Source organism: Solea senegalensis, linkage group LG11 (genome assembly GCF_019176455.1).
Source record: "Solea senegalensis isolate Sse05_10M linkage group LG11, IFAPA_SoseM_1, whole genome shotgun sequence".
Taxonomy (NCBI): Eukaryota; Metazoa; Chordata; class Actinopteri; order Pleuronectiformes; family Soleidae; genus Solea; species Solea senegalensis.
The window spans coordinates 5640014-5653868 of record NC_058031.1 but is presented as its reverse complement, the minus strand read 5'-3'; the positions used below and the strand labels follow the sequence as shown (position 1 = coordinate 5653868).

The window sequence follows — 13855 nt, the reverse complement described above, 5'->3', positions numbered from 1 at the left end:
GAGCACAGGTGTCAGACAAGGTTCGAGTTAGTTAGTTAGTTGGTTAGTTAGTTAGTTGTTTCTGTTCATTTGCATTTGGATCTTTCATTAGTTTTGTTTAGGCTATTCAAATGAATGAACATCAATGCAGTGTCTCATGAAGAACAGCTGTGCAAACCTGAGTGTGTGTGTGTGTGCCTGGTATTCATGATGTTGTGGCGACCTAAATTTATATATGCACTCACATCATGGGGACTTGTTTCTCTACGGGGACATCAAGTCCGAATAGTGTAAATTACTACATTTTAAGAGATGTTTTAAAGTAAGGCTGAGGTTAGGTTTGGGTTATGGTTAGAGTCAGGGTTAGGATTAGGATTAGGCCAGTAGTGAATATGGTTACGTTTAGAGTATGTCTCCAGGAAATGAATGTAAGTCAATGCAATGTCCTCTGAAGTCATGGAAACCAGTGTGTGTGTGTGTGTTGCATGTCCATATGTGCCTGCAGCTTGTGTCCCCTGCACCTCACCTTAAAGGAGGACATTGTTTTTTTCTGTTTTCTGTATCTCTGCTGCCCTCTTGTGGTGACTTAGTAAACACGTATGGAAACCACCTGACAGTGACGTTACAGCAAAACAGAAAATAGAAGAAGAAAGCACAAAGCAGATGTGAGTTTGATAGCTCATCGCACTGTTTTTATTTATTTACTGACATCTCAGGAGAAGAGGAGAGCTGTGTTACTCTGCTGTTGGTAAACCACTGGTGTGTGTGTGGATTTTTGTTTTTTTTTAAGTTTTTTGTCATAGCGTTGATGCGACACTGAGAAAGCGCTATTCCCAAACAAACACAAGTCCCTCAATGATATGTTGGAGGCAGAGACAATCTCACCTCGACTGTTTTGCATGAAACATACAAATGAAAACAGGTTCAACCTTTTTCTTTTGTCTTTTTGTAGTTTCACATATAATAATCATAATAATAATCATAATCATAATAATAATCATAATAATAAATATCCATACCTATAAACACTCCCAAAAAGAAAAAGAAAACAACAAAATATTAAGTCACACAGGTACTGGAAAAAGCTCCACTTTAAAATCACAATGATAAATGTACAAAACAATAGACATCTCATATAAATGTTGATGGTTTTTCCTTAGAGATTTAAATCTCATTTCAGAAGAAATCACTGGATAAAAACTAAACTTGGAGATTCAGTATTTCCTGAGGTTTATGGTTCCCCCTAAAAGGCCAGGAGAGGGGAATGGCTTTTATGTTACCAAGGAGATATTACAACAGGTCAAAGTGTACCTTTCAGGATACCTGTCAGGTTAAGGACAAGGAGTCTATCCCAACAACAAGGCTGGGATATTAAAAGATTATGAGCACTTCATGTAGCATAATAAATGTACCTACACCGCACCGCTCTCCATTTAGGCCACAATAGTATTTTAAAACAGCTGATTAAAGTCGTCTTGATCCTTAATAAATCGTTTCTGGTCCACTTTGAGAAGCTGCGACGCTCCCGTTTTTCTTAAGATTAAAATGCTGGAAGCAATCACAACAAAGAGCCGACCACAACCAGTTGTCACGGCACACTCCGTGACCGTGTGACCGCAGGGGGTCAACGAGGTCACGCCTGCACTTGATGCAATGTAACAACAACAAAAACAACAACAACAACAAAACTAAAAATATCTGGGCAAATGTACATATATTAGGGGGGTAAAGAAAGAAAGAGTCTGAATAAGACGCCAAAAAAGGAAAGAAAAGTATTCTGAAAAACTGTACATGTAAACATCACACTTTCACTGAGTCCAAAAAACCAGAGGGGAAAATACAAAGCTTCACACAGGTTTACAGTACAAGCTCCTGCACAGAGCTACAGTCTGTCATCAGTGCAGGAGAGGCAACAACTGAAATCATATAAATAACAATAGAAGTAATACAGACCACCACCAAATTATAAGTTAAAACAGGCAAGGGCTAAAACCACTTTGAGATTTCTTTTTTTTTTTTTTTTTAGAAAACATTGCTGTACCCACAGAAGAAAAAGAAAGGTTGAAAACGTCTTTTTTTTTATCACTCTTTGTACAGCTATACAGTACATTTATCTGACCACTTTAGCAAATCCACAAGCTACCAGGGCATTTTTAATCAACACCAATAGATTACATTGTCCAGTCAATACAAAGAGAAAATCAATTGGGCTTTCAAGAAGAAGAAGAGGAAACCAAAACAAAAACAACAACAACAACATGACAACAAGTGGTCGTTGTTGATCACAGTAACTCCACCAAACAGCTAAAATGTTGCTTAGCGTGTACACTTCAGACGGAATACAAATCTGCAAGCGTTTATTGTGTGTATGGTGTTTTTTTTGTGGGTTTTTTTTGTTGATAATGGGACGAGATTCAGCGTGGCATCACTGAGTTCTACGTGAGACTGTCAAGGATCTGCTATGGTAGTACAGTAACAAAACGAGCAGGTTGGAGGAGACGAGGAAGACATGTATGAGGAGTCAGCTCCCACCAACGTCTACGATCATGTCTGTTTTAGAGTCCAGAGGGATAGTTCATGAAGTGGGAGTCACCAGATAAACCAGAGGAGTCAGGGTCAGAGAGTCGGGAAAGATCTGCGCTCTCTGTGTCACACTGGGTCAAGTGTGAATGAAGCTGATTTGACACGAGACGCTCATGTCTTTAGAATACAGTTTCTCTTTAAAATACTTGTGCTTTCAAATAAAAACACAGCAACTGAATAACTTTCTAACAGAACTTAAGTGTTACTTTTGAAGTTGATGGTAAACTTTTTTCTGGTTCCTGAGGGAAATAAATGTGGCTCTTTAGGCAATGAGCAGGTAGTGTTTCGAACGTTTTCTTTGAGGCAGAGTAAAAGAAAAAAATAGTAAGGCTCTGGGCGGAGCAGCTAAAGTCAGACTTGGAGATCCAGTGTGTAATATTTAGGTGCGTTTATGGCCAGAAATGTATATTATTCCTGTAAGTAAGTATGTTTGTATGTATGAGCGTTTTAATCATTTAGTTTCTTTTTACATGTACTTTAGGCAATTGGATTTACAGTAGATCAAATGGACAAACCAGCCTAAAACAAATGCTCAAGCTCAGAAGATCAGAGTCCGTGTTTGGGAAATGGAGGACAATCTGTACAGTCTCGCCACAGGATGTAACGTTTACAGTTCTTACACATTGGACCTCTAAGTCTCAACATAAAGCCCTGTAGAGACCCTGAAGACACTTAAAATCCTAAATATTGTCTTGCACTAAAAATAAACCAGTGGTTTTGTCGCATATCTACTACATGTTCATTTTCAGCACTAATTAGGCAGTTAATGTAAACGATTAATAAAAGGGAAATACTTAAAAACAGACTTAACTCTCAGAGGAGAAGACACTCTGAGGGAATCTGAGATCAATGCTGATCTCAAACATGCTTCTGCTGCACTCCCTACACATCCTTTTCTCCACACTTTGACTTTATGTAAATAAAACTAGACGTTTGCTCCAGACCAGCTTCATCCTGCTGAAATCCTGAGGTAAAGGATAAGGAAAGGAAAGGCTTTTGTCAGTAAAAACCTGGTTTTTCTGGGTCTCCTTCATGATAACATCCCTCACATGGACCATGCAAACCGATGAGCACCAGTCAAAGAAGAATGGAAACTGCTTCTGACCGCGAGTCGTGCTGAAAGTTGTAATAATCTAAAATAAGTTTTTTCCTTTGAAGCTGATGTTCCAAAATGAGGTAAAGACAAACTCACATCACTATGTTATGTTACCTTAGTCCTGAGCTATAAAGTGCTTCCAAACTTGCAATAGATAAGAGAATTTAAACGTAAATGCAGCCCAATCGTGACACGTGGTAATAAAAATGTAAAATGGTTCTTTTTAAGGATGAATCTAACTCTGACGTGAGAGCAGCCTGGTCCTATGGCAGCGGGCGACTCTGAAATAAAAACTGACTTGTGATAAAATATGATAGATTTGTGAAAATAAATACAGAAATATATCTCTCTAAACTTTGACAAATCAATAAGGTGCGAGCCGCTGGTGGCCGCTCGAAGAGTCATTGTCCTTGTTTGGAATGTTTCAGCCGACTGAATCAAATCATCGCAGACTGATGTTGTAAAAACAGTGTCACTCCACGTACACACAAAGGGGACAATCGACATACTGATACTGACAATACCAAAGCTTACAACAAAACAAAAAAGATAATACCCCACACACACCCACACACACACACACACACACACAGAAACACACACTTACACAAGTGTTTTTTTTGTGCCGAGTGACTCACCCTTAAAAATGTCTGTTGTGAGACTGTGCTCTAGATTTGCTTTAAGTACTCTTTGTGTGCCCTCAGTCCACACACACACACACATATATACAGTACATAAACACACACACACTCAGTCACAAAAGCAGAAAGCCGGGCGAGTAAACTGTGATGCGCTTACATCTTTTTCAAAGATTGTCTCTTGCTTCTTTTTTTTCTTTTTGAAACAGTGTGATTTCAGACACAAGGTCAATGAGAACAGTGGAGATGGGAGAGAGAGAGACGGTTTGACACAGAGGGGACAATAAAGGTGGACTGATGGACCAATGGACAGACAGACAGACAGTAGAGTTTCTTTTATCTGAGCAGCCCACACTGACTCACACTGCTTCCCGCAAAAGCCACATGGACGTTATATGCCTTCATGCCATGGATGCGTGTGAGCTCTGTGTGCACTTTTAACACTTGCACAACAACCTTCACAAAAATCACTTTAAAGTTAAAAAAAAAGAAAGAAAGAAAGAAAGACGTGCAACATTAAGTCTCATTTTTCTGCCAGGTCCCATTTCCTTTTAACATCACTCCACAGGCGACTGATCCCAGTGCACAAAAGTGCCTCAGTTATGAGGTTAGCGATAAAGATCGGCGTCCACAATAAACAACAACATTGAAAGAGGCTACAATGCTGCATGGGATATTATTTCTTTTTTTAACAACTTGACAATTACAGCAGACGGAGGGTTTGGGTTAAAACTCCTTCAAAATGCCTCGTCATTCCAGTAAGCAGACACACGTAACTGATTATCTTCAATATTGCACCTTTTCTTTTTTTTATCCACTTTTTAAAGTCATCTCCTGCTCGTCCCTGACAGAAGTCTGTGACCTCGATTTGCATATCAAGGTGTCTTAAAAAAGCCTCCCACATTTATTTATTTTTTATCAGCGACAAATAGTCGACAAATGATGTCCGTGTTTCAAATAAATATAACTGAATATCAGATCACATTGGGTAACGAGACTTTGACTCTCAGTAACCACATGCCTACAAATCTGGAACGCGATCCACACAACTGAGGTACACACACAAGAATCCGTTAAGGCTCACAAGACAGTGGATTTAGCAGCGACTTCGACTAAGCAAATTTTTCCATGACAAGAGATGAATTTTGAGTTACCGGTGTTAGAAAAAAGACTTGATTCAGAAGACAGGATCAAATCATGCCACTTCACAGCATATTTTACATTTGTGTCAAAAACAGAGACAAGATACCGACACCAAATCACTGCTATTTTCACTATTAATTTGTCCAGAAATCTACACAAATGAGCCAGCGTGGCGTTATGGACACAACTAACCGCACGCCTCTGCTACTTCCTTATACACCAATGCAGATTTGATTTTTTTTACCTTTTTTTCCCACATAGATCTTCACTTCCTGAGACAAATGGAGGTTGAGGTGGTAAAAGGAAAATGAATGGAATGAATGGCTACAGAGAAGAGGGCACTAAGGTCAAAGTGAACCAAATGCATAAATAAACATTTTTCAGCCTGTGATATGTTCTGGCCTGTCCAAATACATAATAAACATGAGGGAGAAAAGTAAAGGTGCCATGCCTACAGTATCACTGTAGCACTGCAGTATCACGTGGGTATATTTGTGTCTTTGTATAATGAAAGTCTGCCCAGGTATGTGTGACTGAGGGCGACGGGGATGGACAGGCTAAAGGAGAGGGTGTTGGCACGGTTTGGTTCAGACTCAGTTCTGCTGCAGGATCAGGTTTTCCAGCTCATCTGCTGAGCGCAGGAGGAAGGCCGCGGACTCCCGGTACCCAGCGATAAGCTGTCTCACTGCTGTGACCTCTGGAGGGCTGAGCTGAGCTGACGCTCCCCCGCCACCACCTCCCTGACCATGACTGTTGGCGCTGGAGGTGGAGTTTGGGCAGACGGACTTCATACTCAGATCTGTGGGACCTGTGGAGACGATCGGGATGGGATTTAAGCAATTGAAACGCGCAACATAGGGTCAGGAGGCATCCTTATTCTTTAAATAGTGCTGCTATTTCTCCTCTCATATCATCGAAACACAGGAGTAGAAAGACAAACAAAAACAAGTGCAACATGCAATTCCAATCATAAAGGCCCATGATCAATATGATCAACATTCTGCTCATAATCCTCAAACAAACGATGTCTGCCGTAACTCTACAACAGTATATCCCGGTGCCAATCCCAGCTGACATAGGGCGAAAGGCGGGGTCACACCATGGACAGGTCCCAGTCCATCACAGGGCCACACAGAGATAAACAACCATCAACTCTTACTCTCACTCTCACTCTCACACTCACACCTTTAATTTAGAGTGTCCAGTTTGCCTAATCGCAAACTGGACACTCTAATTGCCTAAGAAACCGGAGAACCCGGAGAAAACACACACACACACACACACACAGAGAACATTGTTTTAAAAATCAAACTATGTAGGGACTAAACACCCTGGAATGTACAACAAATTCAATTCAGTTTTATTTGTATAGCGCCTAATCACAACAAGGCACTTTAACGTAGTCAGGCAGAAACCTTACACTATTACATGTTTATATATACCATATATATATGTATATATACATATATGTATGTATATATATATAGGGAGAGAGAGAGAGAGAGAGAGACAGAGAGAGGAAAACCTAACACAAAAACCAAGCACTAGGTGTCAGTAGAGAGAAAAAACAGGAAGAAATCTCTGGCAGAACTGAAACAAAAAGAATAATTATGAAAATTTCAGAATTCAGAATTTTAAAGAAGCAGGTATGCCAAAGAACTCTGTATCTTAAATAATATTGTATTAAATAAATTGAGATTGAAAAAATAACAAACAAAAACAGTTAAAATGCTTGTTTATGCAAATATCTAATCAGCCAGTCACATAGCATCAACTCATGTAGACATGGTCGAGGCGGCCCCGCTGAATCTCAAACCAAGTATCGGTGTGAGGAAGAAAGATGATGTGACTCTGAATGTGGCATCATTATTGGTGCCAGAAAAGGCCGGGCTGGGATATTTCAGAAACTGCTGATTTATTGAGAATTTCATGCACAAAAAAAAAAGATAAAACATCTGGTGAGGAGCATTTTCTCCGGGTAAAAATGCCTTGTTGATGCCACAACTGAGGTTTACAGAAGAACCATTTCTGAACACACGCTACATAAACCTGAAGACCGCACCAGGTGTTAATCCTGCCACTTCATTCGTTTTTCTGTGTACCTAAAATGCTTCTTACCGTTGGTTTGTGCAGCTCCAGAGTTCTGCTGGTTGCTGCCGACTGTCCCATATCCTCGCAGGTTGTAATTGAGGCCTCCGTTGGTGTAGAGCTGGTCCTGGGCAAAAGCTGCACTGGAAATACAAAACGCTGTCTGGGCCACGGAGGATGGGTCCTTCGAGTTGGCCTTGTCAACAGACACTGGCTCATCCTATGAGAAATTAAACTATCTCAGTGTGGGGGCAGAATATTGAGGTGTGACACTCAAATATAAATCAAAATAAATACTATATATATGTACATCATTTAAAACCATGTATTAGTCTATGGCTAAATGCCCTTATAGGCCTTATTGAGGGTCAATAAGGCCTATAAGGGTTTATGGACCCTCAATTCTCACACAACAGGAGAAACTCTGGATAATTTCATGCACATGAGGTGTCCTTTCTCCTGCCTTCTACTGTCAGGTGCCACTTTACTCCACTACTATGTAAACGACAAATTCTGGAGAATGTTCGGAAACAAACAATGCTTTAATAATGAGGTATAATATTTATATTTTCAATTAATGATTTATGATATTTTGGGGCAAAATGTCAGGGTTTGTTACCTTGTTGCAGCTTAGTTGATTTGATAGTTAGATGGATAGGTTGTTTTGTTTTGTTTGTATTTATGTACAATAAGTGACTATTGTATAATTTTGTAAAGCTACAACAAAAGACTTTGTACATTTGTAAATGACTTAGGAAGGTAGGTAGGTAGGCAGGTAGGTAGGTAGGTCATTTTTTGCCATTCTCCTTGTTATTCCAGCTCACACACACAAGTTCTATTTTGTTCCATTTATTCATGTGGTGCACGGTCAGACTCAGTGTTTCCCTCATGTGGCTTAACACTGTATGTAGATGGTAGAGTCTGTTGATAAATCACAGAGACACCACCCCTGAGCTCCATCTTTGTGGCCCCAAGTCCTTTGCCCACGTTTATTTTTTTCTCTTTTAGCATTATTTCAAAAGGATGGATTGGATGGTGCTCTGCTCAGAGCTGAGGGTGAAGCTATGCTCCACTGATGCGTGGTCATTTCATCACGTTCCAAAATCCCTGCTGGGCAGATTCACAAACAGCCACTGCCAAGACATTTACCGTCGCCTGGTAGACATCGAGTCGCATCCTCTTGGCAGCGTTTCTGGTCTCACTCTCGCAGGCGGCAGCAAGGATGTTCTCAGCCATGGCAGAGGTGAGGTGAGGAGGTGTCGGTCGTATCTGGCAGCAAGGAGTCAGCAAGATTTTTACAAATCATGAACATGAAACACTGAATTTCTTTTAGATTCATGAGTGCATGTTGTATTTTCACAGACAATGTTTTAGATGGGAGGACTTTCTACCTCAAAACCTCCTTTTTTCATACGGCGACAGGATTTGAGGTAGGTGCGGATGCGCTTGCGGGAGCGCTCCTGGAACTCTGGGAACTGACGGCTACAGGATTCGATAATGGCCTGGATCTTCTCCTTGGGCTGTTTGGAGATGGGCACCATGCGGTCCAGATTCTCATCCACAAACAGACGCACAAACATCTGACAGAGGCAGGGTGAGGGGGAAGGGGGAAGAGAGGATGTAGAGCAGAAAAATGGAGAGGGGGTGCAGGGTGGAGGGAGGGAGAGAGTAAAAGAGAGAGGGAGGGAGAGGGGTGTGAGAGTTGAAAACAAAAGAGAGGAAAGGAATGGGGATGGGAGAGCATTAGAGGTAGAGAGGATAAAGAGGGAGGGGGAGGAGATGAAAAGAAGAATGTTGAAAATGGAGTCATTGCTCATACGCAGGACAGTATTTCTGGCTTTTGCTTATTCACTAATGTAATCTTTTTGTTTCCATTAGACTCAAAAATGCAAAAATAACCTTTTCACAAAATAAAAGAGAATGCTGAACATTTGGACATGATGTTTTTTCCCCCCTCATCTTTAACATTTTACAAGTATAAAATCTGCACATGACAAAAATGGATATAATTCAAGAGGGAGACATTCAACGGAGCCACAAATAGGTCTGTTGTATTCACTGTGTATGAATGAAAGGATATTATACATAACTGGCTGACTATGACTGGCCACTTACATTGAAGGCTTTAAGTCTCTCCGGGTCCATACCCTCAGCATCATTAATCTTGTCGCTGTCATCGTGGTCGTCATGATCATCATCATCTTCATCGATTATCTGCGCCCGAGCAGAGGTCAAGTCCTCCACACTCATGCTCAGTTCAGTTTTCACAGAGTCATAGCTTCCTGAGCTGTAAGGAGGCGACTACACAGAGCCAGAAACAAACAAAAATTACACTGTTGTAGCTCATACACAAATGTGGATTTCTACCTGAACACAAAGTTGGCTCTACACGAGAGAGGAGATCATTAGATTGATGCAACTCACCTTGTTGGCGTACTCTGTTTTGATGGGGTACTTCCTGTTTGTGTCTGCAGGGTAGGTGTTGGACAGCGAGCTTCCCACAGGCAGCAGTCTGTCACTCAGATTGACCGGCTGCTGATCCTCTGAGGACGACGAGGACGAGGTGGCGCTGAAGTCCAGGGGAGCGCTCAAGCCGTTCTCCGTCACCTCCCCATAAGGGGCCCCACCATCTGGGGGGTTCCCACTGGCGGCCAGTACCTCCGGCGAGGTCAGGGCCGGCAACCCGTTGGCACTGCCGCTTTCCGAGGAGTCGTCATCTGGCAGAGGGGAGGGAACAGGAGGACAGGGTTAGATATGCAGACACACTGATGAGCTGTGTGGACATTTGTCATCAGCACCATTTAGCTTTAACGTGGGTTTGTTGACTGCGATAGACACTATTTCTGTCCTGGCTGGCAGCAGAGTGGGTGTGTTACCACAGGAGGCGGGAACATCCTGCCTCATGATGTTGTGCTTTCACAAACTGTTAACCGAGTGTGAGTATTGGGGTCAACTATCAAGATAAATAAAAGTTACAGGGGGAAAAAAAGCGGGAGAATCTTACATGTCCAGAGTTTTTACAATGAACAGGGAAGGAAGTGAGGCGGGGAGCTATGGGGGAAGGGAGCTTTCACTCCCTGTTGTGTGAAAATTATAGCTTTTTAACCCAGTTTATGGCCATGTACTAATTTCACATGATCATTTCTACATGTGCGAACACCTCTTTTTACTGAAACCCGGTAATTCAGCCTTTCAGCGCTTTGCCCCATTTTCAGTCCTTTCTATGGTGGCGTCTAATCTGTGAAGGTTGACATCGGCCTTTGTCCTACTTCTTTAAGCCTTCTACCCTGAGAGACAGAGAGGGGTGCACAATGGATTGGGGCTGCGATGGTGTCCCACCCCCTGTAAGAGTGGATTTATTTGGATTAGTCCACTAAGAACAAGGCAAGCTGTTTCCTGTACAACACCATTTTTGTCCCCCACCTGTTTCAGGAGGATACAGTCAAACTCCAGATGTAAATAAAACTCAAAAGATTAAAAACAAAACAATCAACTGCCGTCAAAGATGATGATGCAGCAGCAGGTAATGACGTCTCACCGTCCTCTTCTTTAATGGCAGCTGTTGTGTTGTTGACTCGCTCTCCATTAGGTGGACTGGGCTCAGGCACTGGGGGCTGCTCGGCTGCGACCCACGTAGGTTCAGTGGTGTTCATTTCCTCACTGCTCTCCGAACTGTCATCCTGAAGAGAGACAGAAGTGACAGAGGAAGAGAGAGAGATAGAATTATCAATACACTTTTTTAAACTTCAAACTTGTCTCTTTAGATACACAGAGGGAGAAAAATGTGTTTTCCTATTGTCTTGTAAAGCTGTTCTGTCAAAGAAGAGTTTTAAAGTTAGTTTTCAAACAACACTATTGCGGCCCTTTGTGAACTTAAAGTGATTTTGTCACTGGCATTGTTTGGGAAAAATAATCCTTTCCTGAATGCATTTCAGTGTAAGTGATGGCAAAAGGAGTAATGAGTAAGGAATAATAACATCTTCACTTACAGAGTACTTGTACAAAACAATGTACAAAGTGCCTAACAGTGCAAAAAAAACCCCAATAAAAATGCAAAATAAATAAAATTATTCAGTGAGGTCAAATTGTCATCAAATTAAGTAATGTATTTTAATTTATTTTCATGTGCTTTTATTGTGGGTTTAGGTCCTGTTTTTAGTCTAGTCTAGTTTTGTTTTGTCGCCTGTAATTGTAAGACAATTTTCCACTTCGGTACACAATAACAATTTATTCTGTTCTATTCTATTTTTAAAAAACCACGTACTGTTACTTATCAGGTAAAATCACATCACACACTTCCAAATACAAAACAGATACCAGTGAGAAGGCACTGACTCAGACTGTCGTACATCCTCAGGCAGGTGTGTATAATAAGTCATATAATAATATCACTTCAACTTCAGCTGAAGGTTAGAATAAAGGGAAATTTCTTTGGATTCTGACAGTTAATAAAATGCGCTGACAAACACAGAAACCTTGGACTTTCCCTGTTCAGTAATATATCTTTTGAAGCACTGCTCTTTTTAACTGTGTTACAGAGAGAGACCTTAAAGACGCCTGTCGTAGCACACTATAAATGTGAGTAAACCAGAAGAGCTGAGGATTAGACTAAAAGGACAGAGGAAGTAATCTCACAAACTACCCACAGGCCGCGCTAAAGCCTCCCAGAGTCCAGAACACGTTAAGGTAACGTGGAAGGTGACTTCACTTGGCATCCATGCAGCGCTGCGTCATGTGTCAGCTGGCATCTCAGTCACGGGAGGCAAGACTATGACTGTGTGATGGGGACGGGGCAGAATTACATCTCATTCCTCCACACACGAGCACACAAACAGGCCTAAACTCCTGGGAATATGCAGCCGTCCCTCTGTAAGAGGTTTGAGGGAGACCAAAATGCTCAGTGACAGCTCTATTAGGCACCAAGTGAGCCATGGAGCATTAAAGAGAGCGAGAGAGGGAGCGACAGAAATAGAGAAGGAGAGGAAGAGAGTCTCTCTAATTACATTTTCTAAGTAGTTAGAAATGTAGCATCATTAATGTCTGTGTGTAAAAAAAGAAAAAAAGATACTTGAAAAAGTTGGAGGATCTACTTTGAAAATTCAGCACAAAATAAAAAATAAATAGACTAGAATAAAAAGAGTGAAAAGAGATTTGAGTTTTATATTTATATTTTTGAGTTTCTGGGTGTGTCTAGAGACAGAAAATACATTTCCTTTTTCACTATGTTATGATATAGTAAGGACAGAGGATCATTGGTTTTAGTCCCTTTATGGTGGTGTGTGAACAACTAGGCCTGTATCCAAACTAAACATCACAATAAAGTCAGAGTTTGGTTAAAAAAAAAAACATGTCTGTATCTTGTTTCAAAGAGAAATTCAAGGTTGGTTGAGCTCTGCAAAGCAACACGCACAAGACGAATTGTGACTGTGAGCTCTGCAAACAACCAGATAAAGATTCCACATTTGTCAACAGAACAAACCTGCTGTTCGGTTAAAGCAGCCGCTGCTCTGAACACTAAAGACACTGCAGCACAGATATGGAACAAATTACCAGAGCGCTGAAATCACCCCGGCTCGTGGTTAATTATTAAATCATTGCCCATTTCGTTCTCAGTTTGCAGTCTGCACACACACACATGCAGATGTGACCAACAATCTGAGTATTTGTTAATTTGTACTCACCCACAAATCACAACCTGGGTCATTGTTCCGGATAATCCTAATTATGCGCGAGTGAGGTCTGTGTTATCATCATGAAGTAGCGCTCAGCCCCTGCACTTTAGTGACAGGGGCTTGTGAGTGCTACTGTCACAGCTACACAGGGGAGTGGTCTCACACATGACGTCACTCTGTGCACAAGCTTTACTAATCCTCCTCTGACACTCATCTCCTCCTCCAAGGCCAGAAGAGGACTAGTTAAAAAAAAGTTAAGGAGATGATCCCTACATCCTAACGATGACATAAGGAAAGAAAGAAAAAAACGCAGGATACTCTTGTATACAGTTATGGTCTATTTGGGAAAGTGTAACAGTGGCAGATTTAATGGGAAATTAAGGGGTTTAATTCATTCATCAGGAGGCCTTATGCCCAAACTTCACAAACATTTATTGTCCACTTGCAGGAGGAGACACTTACCCTTTCTGTGGTTGTCATGCACTGCAGTTTCATTTGTTTCAGGTAGGTGGCAGTAAGTGGCATATTGTAATCAATGAGGTCTGGGGCCAAAGAAGTTGGTCTGTCATTTTCTGAAAAAGCAGAAAAAAGAAAACATTGAAAACACAACAAATATGAAACATTAAACACTTAGATTAGGAACTTCACTTCAGCAG

At 41.2% G+C, this 13855-nt stretch overlaps 1 protein-coding gene across 2 annotated transcripts in view; it reads right to left on the bottom strand.

Moving 5' to 3' along the window:
* Positions 1 to 2362: 2362 nt before the first annotated feature.
* The window catches only part of nol4la (nucleolar protein 4-like a), a 36233-nt gene continuing 24740 nt past the window's right edge, over positions 2363 to 13855 (bottom strand). For both annotated transcript variants that reach the window (XM_044039057.1, XM_044039056.1), the window contains exons 4-11: positions 13662 to 13771; positions 11066 to 11207; positions 9952 to 10244; positions 9643 to 9828; positions 8919 to 9107; positions 8677 to 8796; positions 7558 to 7747; positions 2363 to 6247 (exon numbers count right to left, since the gene is read on the bottom strand). In XM_044039057.1, coding sequence (XP_043894992.1) covers positions 6033 to 6247; positions 7558 to 7747; positions 8677 to 8796; positions 8919 to 9107; positions 9643 to 9828; positions 9952 to 10244; positions 11066 to 11207; positions 13662 to 13771 — 1445 coding nt within the window. In that variant the 3' untranslated portion in view covers positions 2363 to 6032. The remainder of the gene's footprint in view (positions 6248 to 7557; positions 7748 to 8676; positions 8797 to 8918; positions 9108 to 9642; positions 9829 to 9951; positions 10245 to 11065; positions 11208 to 13661; positions 13772 to 13855) is intronic.